The sequence below is a fragment of the Ammospiza caudacuta genome, chromosome 2, assembly GCF_027887145.1.
Source record: "Ammospiza caudacuta isolate bAmmCau1 chromosome 2, bAmmCau1.pri, whole genome shotgun sequence".
NCBI lineage: Eukaryota > Metazoa > Chordata > Aves > Passeriformes > Passerellidae > Ammospiza > Ammospiza caudacuta.
Genome location: NC_080594.1, coordinates 2,661,723 through 2,682,752, shown reverse-complemented (window position 1 = coordinate 2,682,752; position 21,030 = coordinate 2,661,723). Strand labels below are relative to the sequence as shown.

At 40.1% G+C, this 21,030-nt stretch overlaps 1 protein-coding gene across 1 annotated transcript; it reads right to left on the bottom strand.

Moving 5' to 3' along the window:
* Nucleotides 1-1,406: 1,406 nt before the first annotated feature.
* Nucleotides 1,407-5,608, bottom strand: N6AMT1 (N-6 adenine-specific DNA methyltransferase 1). The gene is made up of 7 exons (XM_058800566.1): nucleotides 5,448-5,608; nucleotides 4,698-4,787; nucleotides 4,213-4,303; nucleotides 3,593-3,676; nucleotides 3,345-3,486; nucleotides 2,563-2,690; nucleotides 1,407-2,139 (listed from the first exon to the last, which is right to left on the bottom strand). The coding sequence occupies exons 1-6, from the start codon at nucleotides 5,591-5,593 to the stop codon at nucleotides 2,584-2,586; spliced, it is 660 nt and encodes a 219-aa protein (XP_058656549.1). The 5' UTR covers nucleotides 5,594-5,608; the 3' UTR covers nucleotides 1,407-2,139; nucleotides 2,563-2,583.
* Between the last annotated feature and the right edge of the window lie 15,422 nt (nucleotides 5,609-21,030).

Here is a 21,030-nt window from a genome sequence, read left to right as displayed (position 1 = left end):
CTGTGTGTGCAGTTACACTCAAGGTGTTCTCTTCCATAAATATTTCCCATTTAGGCTGGATTGGAGCTTTTATCAGGCTTTTTCAGCTCCTCATCCTGCACCAGTAGGATTCTCCTGATCACTCCATCTGAACACAAAACTTTCGACAGGAAAAAGAAATCCAAACATAGCATTTCAGAAAGTTGTTCCATTATTTTTCCCAAAATATTATTCTGGAAAAAAAACTTGATAATTTAGACTTTGGTAAGCATTTCCATCATAAGCAGAGGTGACAATTGCTATATACAAAATTCCTGTTTGCTTTCAATTTGGTTCTAACTTTATGAAGAAACTCTGCATGGGCAAAAGTTTTTGGGAAGGTTCACCTAAGTGCTTCAATGTCTTAAAAACACTTAGGGAAAAAAAATCTTATAGACATGCTGAGAAAGAAACACACAAAATCCAAATTACTTGTCCTTATGAAGATGCTGAGAACAAGCAGCAGAAACAATCATCCCTTACAGTGCAGACTTTTGTGTGAAGAGTGAATTTTTTCAACTTCTTAATTGATTGATGTTGAATTAGAGTCATGCAGAAGCACTGAATACATTTAAAGTACTGCTTTGTATCCCTCCTCTCTATCTTGCTTTTGTAAAATCAAAACCTCACATGCAGGAGGATGTTTAAAAACCAAAAAAACCCTGCAGCTTTGTTCATTACTCTGTGAGGGGAGACAGGAGCCAGAGAAGGGGAGATGTTTTTTAGACCCTCAGGATCACCTTCTCTTTCCAATGCCCAGACAATAAAGGTTTCTCCAGTCATGTTGATAAAAAGGATAATCCTGTAGATTCCTCAGGTAATGCTGGCTCAGAGCAATTATTAAATTTACAATAAGATGTGGCCTCATAATTAAACCTGTCTGTAGCTATTAAACAGTACAGGTGGAGAACAGAAGCCAAAGCAGTGCTCAGTGCACCCTGCAGATAATGGGTCTTATCTTACTACCATAGCAGAGCCTCCTAATTTAACTGAAGAGGATGATAATGATAATAACTGAGAAATATTCAGTAACTGGCCAGATAACAACTCCCGCACCTGAGGACAAAGTACTTTTGAACCATGGCCAAAGGTTTTGGTAGCATTCAAACCTGAGCTTGCAATCTGGAAATCCTACAAGCTCTAGGTCCAGTCTGCAGTCAAATTATCCTTAATTTGACAGTGTATCTGCAATTATTTTGCTTAGCCACATTTAATTATCATCCCACTTTCAACTCTAAATGTTTTTGAGTAAGAGGCTGTGCTAATTTGGACTGATGTGAGGACTACACTGTGCCCAGTACCCTCCTGTGATAAAGCACTGCTAAAATGACACAGATTACTACAAATATCAAAATAATGTTTATAGGAGCATTACATAAAACTCTTGCAAGTCAGTCTCTACAGAACCATGATGGAATTTTTTCTTTTATGCACTTCCATCTTACCCCTTCTAAACTTGTTTGGTTTTTATTTTGCTCAAAAGTAAGCTGGGAGTTGAAGCCAACTTATTTAAGCTTTGTATCCACAGACAAAACAATGAGAGCCCCAGAAAACCCTCTAGTGTATACCAGAAAATCTACATTAGTGTTTCTTTAAAATGGGAGGGAAAAAGTGAAAAGGACTAAAATTCAATTTCTATTTGCAAAATTGTATTCCTCAAAAGAATTCCCAATGGCAATATAAATACATACAATTACTAAAATAAAATTTTCCATCATTCCTTGAGAAGCCACCTCTGAAGCTGAGGGAAGGTGTCTAATGGTTTGCAGAGCTGTTGTGCTCATAACAAGGGATTGAAGAATTGGAGAATCCTCCTTATCTGCTGCTGGAACATATGTTGGAAGAGATGAGAAGTTCAGTACCCTGAGTAGTAAAACTCTCACAGCTATGTGAGAACAAGTGAAACAACTCCTAATTCTGCCTTCACATTTTGCATTGTATAAAGTGCCACTGTATTTCCATCTGTGCACTGATCCAAACTTCCTCCAAATGCTTTTGTGCTGAACTCTGAGCATCTGTGTATTTTAACCAGGCTCTTTCTTCTTCTCTGAAGGTCACAAGGACATGGAGGACTCTGGTCCTTAGTCAAGGCCAAAGTGATCCGTGCTGAGAACGCTGATCCTGGGAGAAGAAAGAACTTTTTAAGCCAACAGAAGGATACCTTAATGCTGCTGCTTGTAAATTTGCAGTTTGTGGTGAATGCTGATGGTGTCAAATGATCCTGGTTCTGACCAATGACTACAAATTGAAGACTGAAAGACTACAAATTAAAAACTGAAGACTACAAATTAAAATTGATATGTGTGCATGGCTTGTAGAAGTGAGACTCTCTGCTCTCTGGTGTGTGGCATTGGTTATGTCAGAGGATATTAGATCATTATGAACCCATTGATATTTTGTTCCCTAGCTCAGTTTTTGAGTTAATTTCTTTCTTGATCTTTTGCTTGTATGAGTAAGTTCCTGCCACTAACAAAGGGCAGATTGCATTCACTTCAGTGTTTACCAACTGACAACTCTGTGTTCAATTTTCTTCATGCCTACTACCTGGCAGGTGAAGAGAAGTCATCAAGATTTCCTAAATCTGAGGATTGTCAGCATCTCTTGTCCTGCTCTCCTGGAAAGCACTCGTGTGCCTTTTAAGCCACTTCTCTTCATTGTTTCCAGAATTTCATCTGCAATGGAAAGTGCAGCGTTTACAAATGAGTTGAAATTGGTTATAGAAGATAATTCTAAAATATCTGCCAAGCTGTAAAGCAAAGTTTATAAACTCTGTCCTTCTACTCTTTCAGGCAAAAAGTTTTATGCAAAATAATCTCCAACCAAACTCTCAACTTACAAACTGAAGTTTAGCGTTTTGCTAGAATTCTGTATGAATTGCAGGACAAAGTGAAATTTGTAATGCCTTCTCACAAAAGCTGCCTAATAAATCAGGTGTGAAGAATAATCCTGACATTACATGATAACTTGTGGCCATCAAGCATTAGATCAGAAGGAACAATTCAAAATATTTTCTCTATACCTGTAACATGAAAGATATCACATTTCCCACTAAGCCTTTTCAGCTAACACCACCATTCTCTTCCATAAGAAAGAACTGGCCTGGCATCATTAATTAATTCAGACTTAATTAATCCACCTTTCAGGCTTGGAACTGAATTCCTGCAGAGCTGCGGGGGTCCCCCACACTTTCACTTTCCAAACTAGCTTGGGGAGTTCGTAGTTTTGATAAATTTGCTTGCATTTTTGGTCTAGCTGTGATCAACATTTTGATTTATACCATAATAACCCTGGTTAGGCCCATTAGAATGTCCAAGGACAGTGCTCACCTGGATTATTTTCTTTAATTGTGACCAAGTAGAATAATCCTCCTGGTGAAAGCAGGTCTGGTACTAATGAGAAAACTCTATCCATGACTTCTCTGCCCTGTTTGCCCCCAGCCCAGGATGCCTCTATTCCTTGGCTTTTCACCTAGGAAGAAGGAAAGCAAAGATTGTTATAAAACAGAATGACAGAACTGTCACAACAACAGACTGTAGCAACACTCTTTTTAATGTGTATTTCAAAATTTTCCTACCTCTTCAGATGGTGTTACCACATATGGTGGGTTAAACAGCAGCAGATCAACCTTCCCATTTAATCTTGAGGATAATCCTTTGACCTGTAGGTGAAGTTGATGATTGTGTGGGGTTTCTTTTTGGGAACATGAAGAGTGCAAATGTTTTGTAAAAGTACAGTTACATAGTTCAGTTGTTCAGCTATTTTAAATCCCATTTATTGTGGCCTACCGACATCCTCTTTTATAAACATATAAAAGGGTTAAAGAGAAAAATTAGCTTTGCTCCATATCAATTTTTTAAGAAACTAAAGGTAACAACAGACACAAGTTCTAATTAAATCAGAAAAGGTTGAGAACTAAGAACTGCATAACTTTAGACAAAGGGCTATGATAATGTCAGGCCACTATAGAATTCCTCATCCAGCACTTTCCAAACTAAATCTACAGATTTATTTAATTAATACAATGAATTCTTAGCGCTTAATTTTGAATTTTATAGCTTGAGTAGTTGGTTGGGGTTTTTTTGGCAGTGGGTGATGTCCAGAGGTCCCAAACTATTGTGTGACCCCATGATCTCCAGTAAGTATTAAAAAATTACAGAAACCATGAAAGAGGTACTCTTGAAACCTCTCTCTTACCAAGTCAGTGATGACAGGCTGCAGATGAACATTGTTCAGCAGAGCAGTCTCCTGGGTACAGTAAGCTGCCATGGGGTTGATATCTGTGCATCTAAAAGGGAAATATTACAAAGTGTAAGTTATACGTTACTGTACCTTATGAACCATAAGCTAGTTTATAGAATCACAGAATATTTCAAGTTAAAAGGGATCCACAAGGATTAAACCCAGCAAACACAAGTGTAGGTTTATTAATTTGTCTGAGAAATGAGAAAATGGATTTCTAGTCACAGCACTACTCATTTACTACAGAACCCGAAGTAAATAATTCAGGCTGCACAGCTCTGAAATGCTCAACAGGCTCTCTTTGCTTTATGTATCTATAGAATTGAGAAAAGAGTAGTTTTTAAACTGTGAAAATGACAAATATGCATGAGAGGGCTAAGCATCCTGGGCTAGGCATCCTTTATTATTGCATGCAATAGTTTAGGTGCTGTTATACTTACAGGTACAGTACACCGGGTCCAAGGATAGAAGAAGCCACAAATGTTGAAACCACACCAGATCCAGATCCTATTTCAAGGCAGATCTCGACTCTGAAGAGAGAACAGTCTGGATGACTTTAGTTTGTAACAGACAACAGATTGGTCAAGACAGCATTATAGAGCACAGTGTCCTCCCAAACATGTTGAAGTACAGAATCACAGAATGATTCCCTGAGCTGGAAGGGACCCCCAAGGTTCATCCAACTCAAGCCCTGGCCCTGCACAGACACCCCAACAACCCCACCCTGTGCATCCCTGGGAGCGCTGTCCAAAGACTCTCTGAGCTCTGCCAGGATGCTGCTGTCACCATTCCCTGGGGAGCTTTGTCCAGTGCCCCACCAGCCTCTGGGAGAAGAACCTTTTCCTGATATCCACCCTAACCCTTCCCGACACAGCTTAAGGCCATTCCCTCAGCTCACACAGAGCAGGACCAGCGCTGGCACCTCTCATGAGAAAGCTGCAGACAGCAACGAGGTTTCCTCTTCTCCGGGCTGAGGATGCCAAGCACCCTCAGCCTGTTCTCCATCTCCGCACCCCCACTCCAATGGCTCTCCAATGGCTTTAACACCCCCGTGCCAGCAATTCCCCCTCAGCTCACCCCTCCCGGCCCTTCCCCATCTCCGCAGCCCCTCTGGAGCTCTCACATGGCCCCTGTGCCAGCAATCCCCCCTCAGCTCACCCCTCCCGGCTCCCGTGCCCGCCCTGCCGCACCGAGCCTCCCGCAGGCTGTCCGCGTCCCGCTCCAGCGCATCGAGCAGCAGGAAGGTGTCCTCGGCCGGCTCGTACACGTCCCGAAAGGGCCCCCGCGGGCCCAGGTGCTCGTAGCGCGGGGTGGGCAGCGCCATCCCGGCCCGCATCCGGGGGAAGGGGCGGGACGGGGGCGGGAACGGGGCGGGACGCGGCCGCACCTCCGCAGCATCGCTGGGTGACGCTCGGATGTGCTCGACGCGAAGTTGCAGCGGTGCGGTGGCATCTTATGGCCTCGATCCAACATTAAACACCATCGGTGTGGTTAATGTGCGATCCCCGCCGCCGGTGCCCCTGCGGGCGGAGAGGGAGGGTCGGTGCTGCTGCTGTTCCTGCTCCTGATTTCGGTGTTCGCTTCACAAGTGGTGTTCCCATCACCAGAACGACCACAGGGAGTCAGCACAAACCCGAAGGAGAGAGCTGCTGAGGAAGTTTCTGAGACGCACGCGGAAACCCTGATATTGATATCCAAAATACCTCTGTTTTCTAATAATAAAAGCTCTATTTTCTAATACTTCTGTGATTCTTAGCCAGCAACACTAGACAGCATCCTTATGTACCAAGCATCTGAACTTCAGAGTGGCAGAAACACGGATTGGTTTGGGTTGGGAGGGACCCTTAAGCTCATCTCATTCCATCCCTGCCATGGTCAGACACCTTCCGCTGTCCCAGACGGCTCCAAGCCCCGTCCAGCCTGGCCTTGGGCACTGCCAGGGATCCAGGGGCAGCCACAGCTGCTCTGGGCACCCTGTGCCACAGCCTCAGCATCCTCACCCAGTAAAATAATTCCTTCCTAATATTCACTCTAAAGCTACTCTCTATCCATCTGCAGACGTTCCTCACTGCGCTGTCACTGCAGCTCCTTGTTAATAGTCTCTCTCCATCTTCCTTGCAGGCTCCCTTCAGTGACTAGAAGGCTGCAATTAGATCATCCTGAAGCCTTTTCTTTTCCAGGCTGAACAATTCCAGTTCTTTCAGGCTTTCCTCCCAGCAGAGCTGCTCCTTCCCTCTGATCATCCTGGTTCCTCCTCTGGACTCTCTCCAACAGCTTTTTCCCATGCTGAGACCCCAGAGCTGGAGGCAATAATTAAAGATTGAGGAAAAATTTCAGGCCCCAGATCAGATTAATGATTTTTCTCCATGAGACCCAAAGACATTCTGATCAAAAGCAGAAGGAAGAGCTGAACATATTCTAATTCCCATTAAATGTCTCTGTTGGATTATCAATGCCCTGAACACTCAAATTCTGAGTAAGGTGACTCTCTAGGTCAGTGAAGGAAAAAGATGATGTTAACAAAGTCAGTGCAATCAGATATCCAGAGATTAATATTCACAGATCCAAATATGAGGTTTTGACTCAAGGATTGTTTTTGTCCTGTCATGGAAATGATACCACCAAGATTTACCTTAAAATAGGCTTCTTGATCCACTATCTTAAAAAACAATTGTAGAAACTCTTAAGTTCAGAAAATTTCGGTTTCCAGAGTGAATTTATTCATGGACCTGATCTTGTACAAATATTACCTTTTAATTTAAAATGTTACATTCTCTTCAGGAGACAATACCACCTTTTCTTGGCTCCAAAGGAAATGTAATAGATGCTCCTTCATTTCATCTGCCTTCCCAAAGATTTGCTGCTGTTCCAGAGAAACAAGCACTTGTAAAACATATTAAGCTTCCATAAAATTCCATTCCTTTGGCCAAATGAAGTCATGTTAAGAGACAGAATTTTGCACTGTGCTCATATTAGGAAAATTAATTCTTTGGATATATTTTTTTTAATCTCTCCAGGTGGTCAAGCTTTAGAATGCAGTAGGAGAAATTACTTCACCTCCTTCAGCTGTACTGCTTATTATTTTTGGCTGTTTCATACTTCATGAAATCTAGTTAATTATTATTGGGGGCTTTTTCTAATACTTCTAAGTCCTTGTGGGTTCATTTTATAAAACATTTATTTTTACTGCTTACATAACTACCTACCTAAAATGTTTTCCTTGGTAGCCAACTGTACTGTTTTTGCCAAAACAGATTCTCTTTCAATTTTGGGAAATTGTTGGAAAGCTGATATTCCCATTTTTCAGTCGTGCCTGTGCCATGTTATTAGACTGGGCTTTATGGAGATGAAAAATTGATCTTGACAGGAATCATAACCATTTGTTTACACTAAGCTGTATGGCTCCATCCCATCTGGAATTCAGTGCCATGCCTCTCATACAGAATCCTTAACCCATGATTTCCTGTCAGCCCTCAAAGACTTCCTCTCTAAAATTCTCAAACATTTCACAGATGCATCTGCTGGAAGAGACCTAGGCCTCTGCTGGACCTGGGAATTCTCCTGTTTTGCTGCATTTGAGGAAGTAGAGCCCTCAGGATAACTACAAAGAACAGAACTGCTAAGGGAAGGCCGGAAGAAACCTCATAATTTATTTCTTCAACTGAGCAAGTGTCTCCCTAAAAGTAGATAATTTTCTTGCCATCAGTACTTCTAATCAAAAGATATCACTTTAGTGCTCTAATAATTAGAAACCTTGTAGATCCTGGCATAAATACAGAGGGGATAGGTTTTACATGCAGTCTTCTGGCAAGTATGTAAACTTAAGCAATTCTTTTCACAGTTTTTCTTAGTGGATTTGTAGGCAAAGAGAAGTTTTCATCAACCCTTGTTCTGCTTGACTAAATAAAACATGCTCTTAAAATTTTCCTGTCACAAGACATTATTTTCATTTCTCTTACCACACTTCTAGACATTCTGCATGTGGATTCAAGTCCGACTTCACCCTGAATGTGACTGGCACAAATATTACAGTTAATACCTTACGGATGCTTTGCATAATTTACATGCTTCATTATCTCTTGTGGAACTTGCGTGGTACATGCCAGGCTCGTGGTTGCACTTGCTTTGCAGAAATGTTTTTTGCCTTTTTATGATCATCTGGTTTTCCTAAGTTTTTCTCAATAATTTCCAAATAACTGATCATAAGGTGAGAATTCTATAGCATTTTATTGATTTTAATAGTTCCCTTTTTGCATGCCTGTTGCTCACATGCTGATAATTTCATTTTAAATTGATGTCTCCTGATGTCTTGTTGTCATAACAGTGTTGCCAAGGGTTCTGATGAAAACACTAAGCACGATCAGCCCCAGGACTGAAATTTCAGGAGTCGCCAGTAGTGACTGAATTAGTCACTATTTCTTTTCACTATAGTATGTTACTAACTTATATTCAGTTTCTTGTTCACTTCATGCTCCTGCTGCCAATTCCAGCTTAGTTCATGATTTTCCACGTAACATCACATCTCAAGATGTATGGGAGCCTAGGCAGATTAATTTTTGGTGTTTAAAAATGGAGACAGACACTGCAGTAATGTAGCAAGGTGTCCTGCCTCTGCCACATGGCCAAAATTGTCACTCAGCTGTTATTTTTAGTTGTTATCCCATTTCAGTGGTACAGAGGTCCTGCTGTTTTCCTTCTTGTCCTCTGGAACACATCCAAAGCTTTTTTGCTCCAGTATTTAATATCTTCAATAGAAATATAGAATAATAAAACTCTTTTGGTTAGAAGGGAATTTAAAGATCATCTCATTCCAATGCCCTGCCAAGGACAGGGACATCTTCCATTAGACCAGGTAACTCCAAGCTCTGTCCAACCTGGCCTCAAACACTTCAAATTTTAATCATTCTTATTTTACATTATATATTTTGTAAAATAAGCTTTTTCAGTAATCAGTCTTTTATCCTATTTCTTTTTGACACTATCACATGCTTGGGGTGGTTGTTTAGCCAATATCATTGAAGACTATTCCTGCTCTCATTCATTCCATCTCTTAGCTCAGTCAAATGCTTTCATCCCTTTCTGACCTTGGCACCCTTGAATTACATGGTCATCACTTAACCAAGGCCAAAATAATATAATCTTTTTACTGCCTTCCTGGCTATTAAGGGAAGAACTGGTGCTGATGTTGATGTGAAAACCACTTGGATGTCACTCATTTCTAGTCTCTGGATAATTAACTTCTTTTTCCAAGTGTCATATCTCCCAGCGACCCTCTCTAATCATACCTGAGTTTCCAAACCTACCAAACAACAAACCTTGGGGTTTATCCTCCAATAAAACTCTACAATCTCCACAGATACTGTCAAATGAGTCAAATCTGGGTTTACACATAGTTCTGTTGTATTTCTAAGGTGAACAGCTCAAATCTCTTATCACTTCCCTGCCTCCCTCCTGATTGATCCAAGTCCTTGCCCTTACCTCATTCTGCAGTACATCATGGCACAGCTGTGGGATTTTTAGACCTGCTAAGGAATGGTCCAGGGATGACATATGAGAGAGCAGGAATGCTGGATGCTTGTTTACAACCCCTCCTGAGAAGGTCCTGGAGTGCATATTAGACTTTAAAAACCAATTGCAAGGTCTTGAAGGAATTATTACATCACTCCAACACTGCAATGCAGCTGCCCCAGGGGAAAGGCAGGGAATTTTTAACAGTGCATAGAAGTATTTCAGCACTTCAGGAGAGAAAGTGAATAATGCCATAATCAACTGAGCAGAAAGGGAATGTTTAGTAAGTAGTCACATATAGTTGTTTTAACTGGATTTAGGCCAGAAACCTGGGAAAAAACCTGCTGCTAATGGCAAAAATGGAATTGGGGTTTTTAAGTCACCAATGACCAAATCTTTTGGATTTCATTTGCGTATTAAGCCACACCACTTAAAGCAGCAGAGTTGTGGTGGATTTTTTCTTTTATAACTGGTTACCAACATTTCCTCCTTCAGTGAGCAGGAATGATGTCTGATTTCCCCAAAAACTCACAAGAAATTAAGTCCTATTCAGGCCTGTACAGAGAAGCAGCAACACCACGGTCAGTTGGTTATTTCAATTATTCAGTGCTAGAGAAAGCAATAATTAATACCAATTTTGTCTCATCATAGGCATCTGAGTGGATTTAAATGCGCCCCACCAGGTCTTTACCTATTTTAATTTATAATTTTATTGGCTTCATCAGAGGTATAACCACTCTAGTGTCCATAAACAGAAGATAGAAAACCTAGAAAACACAGTTATAGTTGTCCTTAGACATTTCAGGATAAATGTATTGTCATCAATCAGAAAATAAATCAGCATCATGGAAAATCAGCAAAAATGTGTTTGAGATACCGTAAACATACCTTAGGTTAGAAGGAGAGGAAATAAAATTGGAGATATTATTGTATTATCATATGTATTGATGATGAGATATATAAGCGTACAGCTATTTATAATGGCAATTTTTAAAATGGTATTTCATGTAATATGTGTTACCTGATGATGTATATATTTTTAATATCATATTTTTGTGTCCTGGTTTTGTAAAGAAGCTCATTAATGGGAGATGAAAAGCTGTTGAAGCCAGGAGAAGACTTGGACTTTATGGAGAATAGATTAGGATGGGAGACAAGGAAAGAATAAGAATAAAATGTGATTGGAGCTTTTAAAATAGTGAATGATAAAAACTACATCATATGAAAGGAAGAAATTGAAACTATGAGTGAATTCTTGGGAACTCAAAAAATTAAAGACAATAAAGGTTTTCCTGTCTGTATTTTAGTATAAGGAGATATTAAAAAGAGTTTTTGCTTCAAAATAACCCTTGAAATGTCCTTCATAATTACATTTGGAAATCGTACGTTGTTCAGTCAAAACTAGAACAGCAAAATTTGGGAGGGATGAGGGATTTTATGGCAGTACAAGACAGGAGCAAACTGCCACCAACACAATCTGAGTGCAAGGGACTATGAATGAGAGGCCATGTTGTCTCTGGCTTTCCATAACTGTATATCAAGACTTTAATTACTTTTCTTAGCTTTTTAAAAGGAAGAGAAAAGAAAATACACAAAAAACATGACTAAAAGAAGAAACTGAATATATAATGAGAATATATGTTAATCTTCAGATTAACATATATTAAGAAGATTAACATATTCCTGGCTGAGTTAGCCTGATCTACAATCAGAATGTGAGATTTGTGAAACTTTTTTTATTTTTGGATTGTAACATTTTCGTTGGACTACACCCAAACAGAGCCTTTGTCCAGTAACAACAACCTCCTTAAGTTGTCTGTTCTTCACACTCACAATTGGTAATATATTTTAAAGGAAATACTAAAAATATGTTACAAGTAGAGACATAACATATGTCAGGAGGAATGAATGAGGTGATTTAGAATTCAGACTTTCAAGGTGCCTGGTTGGTGAGCCATGCTCCAAAGGCTGACCTCAGGAAAATTGCTGTGATGGTTGCTTGTCACTCCTTCTCCCTCACTTTGGTCTCTTAGTGTGGGACTCAAGTTTGTAAGAAAAGTTGGAAAATATTTTGTGATGTGGTGGTGAGTTGAGTCAAAGCTCTGGGGATCTGCATCTCCTGTGTGTAAACTTGGAGAGCTGAACTCAAAGATTTTTGTCCCTTTCAGCAGCAAATCCCCACCATGGGGTATTTAAATTACAAAAGCTGAGAAGATGAGGAGCACGTCACAGGGAGAAGTTTCCTAGCAAGAACACAAAACAAGCAAAGAAAACAAGGAAAAAATGCTCTTTGTTTTAGAAAGATTTCTCAGATTGTGTAAGATGAATTGCATTTTTTCCCCTTTTGCTGAGTCTGTAAATGTTTTCATTAGCTGTCACCTGTATCAGTGGTACTTTGGAATATGCCAGAATATTTGGGGGATATTTGAGCTCCTTGGCATCTTTGGTGCCTAAACACAGGGCTGCCAGTGTCTAGGGGGTTTTTGGGACTTATTTCAGGAAAGGGAGTGCTAAGGTGAAGTAGTGCTTCTAAAGGGAGTAAATCTGTAGTATCCTCACTGTGCAAACAACAGCCTTTTGAAACATGTAGGAGTTAGAATTTGGGAAGGGAATAGAAACCTGTAAATAGATACACAAATCAGGTCACTCTTTATTAGGCTCACAGCAATTACACATGGGAAAAAAAATTGTTATAAATCTTTTCTGACGTTACATATGTTAAAGAAAGCAAAACTAATCAATCACTGGGAGATAGGCTGGTGGTCTGATTAATTAATGTAATTCTCCCAAGTCAAATTATTTTTTTTTAATATGCTAGATATTACCATGAAACCTATCAAATTAAAATTCCTACAGCCATGGGTTTTTTCATTTCCAGCTTAGAATAACAATACTGACCTTGGAATGAAATATTTTTTGAGATTAATGACCAGTTTGGGTTAATGATCCTTGGCTGTGCTGCTGACCTTCATCCCCTCTCAGCCAGGCATTAATCCTCAGGAAATTTACTGCACTTTGATTTTTGTTGCTCACAGATGTACAAGCCTCAGGAGCTGGGGCAAACATGTATGTTGTACATTGCATCAAGAATTCTTACAGCAAAACCACAGCAAGAACAGCTTGGAACCTCTGAAAAATCAGAAAGGCAAATCATCTGATTTTGATCAAAGAATTAGTAACAGCCTTTGCTGTGCACTGTTCTCTCTGTATGAGTCTTGGAGCAATTATTGAGGAGTATTACAGAATACAAAAAATGTAGCCCTTGGCATTGACTATCAGGATCAGGCATTTCTGAAACTGCTATCAACTCTGAATTTGAATGCCAAATACAATATTTTGCCTTGATGCAATTCTTCCAAATACCATCCATCCTCCTTTCACTGGAAATGGTGCAAATCAGAACAATGCTTTTATGAAGGTATGAAATGAATGGAAGGTTTTGGCTTCCATTTTTCACTACCCACAGGTCACATAATTAATTCTTGCACTTAGCTACAGCTTGCAGAGGGAGATGATGAGGCAGAAGTTTTGCACAAGATCTTACAAAAACCCATATGTAGAGTTATAATTTGAAAATGAGATGTTTCTTATTAATAATGATGTTGGTGTTCATTCCTGAGGACTTTTTTTCTTCTCTGTGCTAAGGATGTGATGTTTATATACCTAATGATGGTGTACAAATTGGATTTACCTTTTCTAGCACCAAGGATTTCATCAGAGCTCCAGATATAGAAACAAATAGGAATAAAAATGTGATATGATCCTCCCTTCTACAGTTGTTTGAACTGGCAGTTCTGGGAAAAAAAAAATTACACAAACCCCATGGCTGAAATCAGACATAAATACTTCACTGTATCAGAGGTCTTACTGTTAAATTTGGATCTAATTAAGCTTCTTCCTTCTGAAAATGAACAAACAAGAAGTTTGAGTAGGAAGACATCCTAGAATACTTTAGCCACGTCAGTTAATGCCTGTAGAATTTATTTAAGCCAAGACATTTTTCCTTGAAAATTAATGGGTTTTAAAGGCCTTGGCAGATCCATTTTCTTCCATTTTCTGTGACTTTCTTGTCCCAGTTCTTTACCAGCCTAGGCTCTGCATTGCCTCCCAGCAGTGTTCTGGCTAAGGGAAATTGTATGAAAACCTTGGAAATGCTGTATTTTAACCAACTGTGCAGATAACCAATGTCGCAGGTTTATTTCCCCCACAAGCAATTCATCACAACATCTTCCCAGCATTCCCACATCTGGCAGTCTGAGAGGCAAAATACCTGAGGAGCAGGAGTAAAACTCCACCAAAATGTTTTATTTACAGGATAATTTCTGACTGTGCCGATGTGGATGGAGCAAATGAAAGAGTGGTTTTCCCAAGAGACTAAAAAGAATCAAAATGCTTCTTAAAGGACTTCGTGAGGACTGTTGGGCATTTTTTAAATGACAATAAGTAGAGTCATCTTTCTTGCCACACAATAATAACTTTGTAAACCTTCCATCAGAACTCTTTGCATGTTACCTAAGCTACATCCAAAAATCCAGTGAAGTCTTAACAAAGTGAACATTTTATGGATATTTTCCCCTACTATGTATTGATAACACAAAACTGCAAACAATGTAGCCTTTCTCTAGTTCTAAGAGGATTTTGCTAAGATAAAATGAGAAGTTCAGCAGTTGCTCAGAACTCTAGTTTTAATGTAAATTTTGTGTCTTGCAGTGCAGAGGAGAAAGAAGGAAGATGTTCAGGCAGATTGAAAGAACTTAATATGAAAATAACTGAACTTTATTGTTTTGGTCATCCCTGAAACGAACTGAAATGTTTTGTTCTCCAAATCTCTTTTGACTTTATGGCATTTCACCAACATTAAATTTATCTAATTTTAAAATATTTGTTCTAGTATCACACTGACATTGGAATATGAGTGATCTTTTTATAAATAGCAGTGCAGGTAATAAACATTAATGATTTAACTAAGAGTAAAAATTTATGGATGGCTCATCACTCACCACTATTCCAGCTCTGTCTCAATATCCCATACCTGAGGCAAGAATCCTCAAATATTTAGTTATTGATTAACAACAGCCAGCTTGGAAAGATTTTGAGAACTGGAGAGCTATTGACAATGAGGACAAGAGAACCAGAAAAGGACAAGAACATCAGACCAGGGCAGGAGTGGGAGGACATTCCCATTACAGTTCTTTGTCTTCCAGTATGTATAAGGCATGGAAGGAAGTGTTTTATTTTCTAATCTCCCAAAATTACCAAGCAACATCCATCCTGGGCAGATAGTCCAGCCTGCGCTGCTGGTGGTGGGAGAGCAGCTGTCACTGCTGTGGCACAGGGAAGGACAGCTTTGGGCTCCCTCTGGTTCTCAGCCTGCAAATTTTGGGGCCACAGAGGGTCAGGGGAGTGGTGAGGACAGGCTGCACACACTGCTGGCCTGATTCAAAGCTATACAGAGCACCTGGCACAGCTGAGTCTTGGACAGGCCTCCAGAGGGGTTTTCTCTGACCTGTTTTTGTGAGGAAATAGAGAAAATGCTCAAATCTGCCATTACACCCACTTCCATCCACCTGAGGGATTTAGACTATCCCTTCTCCCAGGCAAGGAAGGACCAGAAAGCCACTGTGGTCATTCCTGATATGTCCTTAAAAATATCCATGACACAGGTTCCAGAGTTTTCTAGGCCCTCTTTAGCACTTTGCGCTCTTTTGCACTTTTCTTAAAATTAGAAAGGACTTTTCAAAATGCCTGTCCCAAACAGCTCTGTTTTCAGTTCAAGCCTGAGTCTCCTTGTTTCCACCAAAGAAATAAGATAACTCCTTGCAGTGTGTCCTGCAGTGAAAGATTGTTGTCATGACTGCCACTTTGGGCACTGTGGTGTTTAACATCAGCTGGAAATTCGACTCCAGATAAGCTCCTGCCCTTCCTCCCTGTTCCCTTCAGCTAGAGGGGAACAAAGGCAGAGACCGAGGGCTGAGATAATTTACTGAAAGCAAACAGCAATGAGGTGAGGAAATGCACAGCAGCAGCAGCAACCTGTTTGGGTAGATCAAGATTAAACACAATCAGACCTGATTCACTCTCTATGTGCCAGAACAAAAGGACAACAATCAGTCCTTCTCTCTATTCACATCACATTTACTGCACAGAAAAAGTTCCTTTCTTTCGTGCAGGACCATTTTTTTTTCAAAGTGTTTCATTTTTCTCTCTAGCCCTGCCAACATTCCTTTCACATGAAGAAATTTGAACAGATTTAAGCCCTTGTTCAGAGCACAGTTTGTAGTACAAACATGCTACAGTTATCAACTCACAATGCCCAAACACACGGGGGCAAAAACAGACTGAGCTCCCACAACTTAATTTTAGAAAATGGTACAAAAGTAAGTGTTCCAAAAGCAGATCACTATTTTGTCATCTATTCATGAAAAGTGGTTAAACTAATGTGGTCTATAAGATTTAAGATATATACTCAATAATTAAAATATTCAATAGAAATATAAATGGTACAAAATAAAATACAAATTACCTCAGCACACTTTTGCTTTGTCTGCTTGGATTCCACAGGTTAACTTTATAACACAGCCAAGGAGACAAGAGTTATTATTGCAATTCCACCTGTCCCCACTGGTATGTACCCAAAACTGAGGCCAAGTCTAGCTTGATGTCAAAATGGATCCACTACACAAGAACAGAATTAGCCTAACTGACAGCACTTGATGTTATCCAGACACTCTTAGAAAAAGGAGAGAAGCTGAACTGGACTGAATTTTTGCTAGGGAAAATATGCAAAAACGAGGTGCTGAGATTTCTGCTGAGTATTCATCTCTGAAAACTATTTTTTTAGCCTTCTCATGTAGAGTGGGACACTGCCAAGGAAGGGGATGACAGCAGTGAATACACATCTTGCATCCTATTTGAACAATAGGATAAATTCCAAGGTCTTGGTGCACGTGATTAGAGTGCAAATTCGTGGGAGCCTTATCTTGTGAGATGACAGAACAAACCCACAATCATTCAGATGTATTGCAGTGCCAGTCCCAAGGGGGTCTTCTAAGATAACAAAAATCTCTTTTTGTTTGCATGTGGCCACTCATATTAGTTTTTAAGCTGTCTGAGTTTTTGTGGAGACTGGTTTTCTGCATAGCGTGTCTGAAACAGGAACTGTTTGGAACAAAGTACTGGGTTAGATTTTTCAAGATTGTTTAGATTTATCCTTAAAAAAAAGAAAAAATGAGTAGGCTATTCACAATTAAACTGGCAGAGAAGGCGATCTGAACCCACAATACACTGGGGTTTTGGTGGCCGTGGTTCCATTAGTTCCATTAGTGGAGAACTAGGTTACTAAGACAAAAAGATTGTCACCACTAAATGATTTAATGGATGATTTCTGTTTCTCTCCATTCAATTGCTGAGTCATCCCTTTTAGTGTCCCTAAGGTTTGTTAAGGTCAGAGCTTCTTTCTGGTGTCATTTTGCAACTGAATTGATTCATGTAACAGTTAACAAGAAACTCATGAATAGCTATTTTTCCCCTGAAATAGGTATTTAAGTGAGGACGCTCAATTTAATTTGGGCAGATTTATCAAGAATTCAGGACCAAGAGAGAAAAAAAAAAAAGGGGGAAGGAAAAAAAGGAAGGAAAAGTTCCAGTATTCCCTGGCAGATAGATCTGTAATGACTAATTGTGTCTGATGGTTGTAGTAGCATTTTGCTAAACAATGTTTATAGTTCTTGTAGTGTATAATTTGGCAGGACACTGCTGTTCCTTGAGAACGTGGAATTCAAATGCCTCAATGTTGGAAACATACTGTAATTAAAGCTGCTGCTTCATTAATGGCTGGTTTGTGAGCTATGTGATCCTCCACTCCAGCAAAATTGCAAATAGTCTCAACAATTATGCCTGAACTGAAATAAAACCTAGAAATTAAGCATAAGTGCAGTGAAAAAGCAGGGAAAGCATCTGCATGGGTCACAGAGTATAAGCATAGAAATATATGAGATTTTGAATTGAAGCTCAAAGAACAGTTTTAAAAACACAAGTAGTCTGAAATCTGCATAATTTCCTTTGCCAAGCTATACATGAGATCATCCTTTAACATTTTTAGGAGGGCACTGATGAGTTCCAGAGGGAGCTGTGTCAAGCTTCAGCATTCCTTACACAGTGCCACAGCACAGGCAGTAGAAGGTGCTCTTGTAACACCAAAGCTTGATTTGACCAGCTCAGAATGCTCCTGCCCCTCATGCATCCCGTGTTCCAAAAGCCACGGAGCCAAAGGATTGCACAACCTGATTGCTTTTAATCAAGCAAGGCCAGCTTTAGCCACACTGAAGTGGATAGAGAGGGAATTCCTTCATGGTATAGAGACTTATCCCACTGCTTTTGTTCCCTCTCTCTACAGCAACTAGATTATCCTTCAGCCCTCTAAGTTCTGACAGCTCTAATGGTGCAGATTATTTCTCTATTTAAATAGATTAGAAAAGTTAATTTCTACTACATATGGTTTACCTACATAACAATTAGGATGAAACAACTTTTACTGCTTCACAGTGTCAGAAATTGGGAATCCTATTGCTGCAGTCTTCAGGAAAGGGAGCTGAGCTTTTTCCTGAGCAGCTGTTCATGGTGAATGAGAGAAAACGCAACAGTTTTTCAGTTGTTTTGACATCCTGTCTGTTTTTATCTGAGCATTGCAACTACAAGAGAGCTAGCACTTTCCATGCCCTTTCAAATGCCCAGGTAAAACAGAGCCTGAAATTGTGAAAAAGGATCTTATGAGTGGACAGTTGTTGATGGTTCTGGTTTCCATTGCTGGGACATGGATCTCAGCACTCACAGAATGAGGTCTGTGGATGGGAAACAGATAAGTAACACAGGTTCACTTAACTGGAACATTTGAAAAAAATGTTAACATTTCTCTTTAGACATTAATGGATGAATTTCAATTTGTCCCTTCAAGACTTAAAAGAACTTACAGTTGTTATTCGCTAGAGGGAGGCGTATTGTAATCCTTACTATGCCCTGGAAATGACTGTGTGTTTTCACTCACATCTTAGTATGAGTAAACTGTACTACGAGAATCATTCTTTAAATAAGTCCTATCTATGGATTTTTATAGTTCATGGTGATTCCCAGTCTGAAAAAGAGGAAGTGCTAGTGAGATTTTCTCTGAAATTTAAAGGAAGAATTATCTTGAGTATCTTTTACAGTAGTGTTTCCTGATTAATGACAATATTAATAGCCAGACAAACCAACAGGGCACATGCTGTAAGACGCCTCAAGCATCACACATATTGATTAATACATAAGAACTTGAGAATCTTTAGAAGAAAAAAGGAAATGGATGTTTTGAAGTCACAAGTTTGTTTCCTTTTATGTCTTAAATGTGATTATTTATTTACAGCCCACTGCGGTTGTGCTCATTAGTGATGACTGAAAATCTGTGCCAACAAGTTTCCATTAAAATTAAATCTAAATACAAAGAAGGGAAGAAGCAATATAAAATTACAGGATCACATACCTACTTGGTTGTTTCTGAAATGGGCATTGCAAGGCACAGAATTCCAGATAGAGATTATCCCTGTAATAATGTTGGCCTTTAGGCTGGCACAGTAACCCACACACACTCAGACTGTACCACCAGAGAGCTTGATGCTTTGTTTGGCAGAACATTTGAACAGAGAATACATGACAGGTAAAAATGATTCATTCACCCAGAGAATTATCCCTTTCTCCTGAAATACAACCACACTTGTTACAAGCCTAGTCACTGCAATTATACATTCTAGAAACTGAAATTATCATGCAGTAATAAAATCACAGGATAGTTTGGGCTGGAAAAAACCTTCATTATAATCTGGTTCCAACCACTCTGCCATGGGCAGGGATGCCTTCCACTAGATTATGTTGATGCTTAAAGTACCACAAATTCATGGAAATGATGCAGTGCCCAGACATGGCAGTGCCCCTGCTGCCTCAGACGCAGGACCAGTAGGGACCAGCATGTCCCCATGCTCTCAGCAGCTTCCATTTGCTTTTTCCCATGTGTATTCCTCCACACAATTCACTTCTTAAATGGCTCTGACATTCCCCCAGCAACCTCCCTCCCTACATCCCATCAGAGGATTGTCACCAAGGCAAAAGAGCCAGGCTGGGCTTTTTCTTAGATGGATTTTTGGCGTATGGGCAGACAGTTTTGAGCTTCAATGTTATGAACTGCAGTTGCCAAGTCACAAGGCATTTTCCTGATCTTCTTGCTCCTCTCAGCTCTGTCTGATACAGAGATTTAGGTGCAGCTTCTTCGTGATGCTGCATTCTCTAGAGGCACATTGCTTGCTGTCACCTTTGCCAGCTGACCTTGGGTCTCGGGCTTCCAGCATCCTCCTCCTATTCCTGGAAAATTTATTTTCATCATCCAGGTGCCTGGGAAGCGAGTGTGGTTTTAGTGCATTCAGTCCTAGCAGCAGACAGAGGAGTTTCAGGAAGATTCATTGGCCTTTTTGAGCCACACATGATGAGTGGACATAACTGCACTGATCAGAGGCAGACAGGAGCCAGGAGAAAGCAAGCACTGTGCAAGCCCCACACACATTGATGTCATGGATCCTGATGTCCAGAACCCTCTTTGACCTCATATTCCCCTTCCTTATAAACACAACCCACCAGCCATGCTCCACCAGGCAATGTTTTTGCAGTGGGATCTCTGGGTCATTGATGACATCATTGAGATATCCCAAAAAACAGGCAGGCTTTGCATCTTCACATCTGGAAGCTCTAGGCTTGTGCTTGAAAGCCCCCTGATATCTCCCAGAAATGCAGGTTTGCTGCCTCCCCTTTCTGCTTTCCAAATTTGACTTTCAAATGAGCAGAGCAGTAGGAATTTTCTTTTGTGCTTGGTCTGGGCATGTCCAGTTCAGCACTTTGTAATTAGTTAGCTGATTTCACAGAACACTGCATGTGGCGTGCAGCAAGTGATTGCAAAATGGGTTATAAATGAATCCATAAAAATGTGGAGCTTTGGCCCATGATGAATTTCCAAACAAAATCCTTGGATGCTGAATGTTATTTTGATTTTTAACACCTGTAAAAAAATGAGATTTATTTCTCCACCACGCTCCTGGCCTGGAGATTTATTTTGCTTATATTACAGTCAGGCTTATCTAGGGTGTAAGGTTTAACTTCTGGTTAGGTTTCCAGATGCAATTACTGTTTTAAGATGGGCGGTTGTACCTATTCCAGTGATACTGTGTTGCTTCAGCAGATTTTTAATTC

What these genes read in the sequence shown, in the direction of transcription:
- N6AMT1 (XM_058800566.1), bottom strand. Translation starts at nt 5,593, where the DNA reads ATGCGGGCCGGGATGGCGCTGCCCACCCCGCGCTACGAGCACCTGGGC. An exon ending in GGACCCGGTGTACTGTACCT is followed by an intron (nt 4,304 to 4,697) that starts GTAAGTATAACA and finishes TTTCCCTTTTAG; the next exon opens with ATGCACAGATATCAACCCCA. An exon ending in AGCCTGTCATCACTGACTTG is followed by an intron (nt 3,677 to 4,212) that starts GTAAGAGAGAGG and finishes CTTCACCTACAG; the next exon opens with GTCAAAGGATTATCCTCAAG.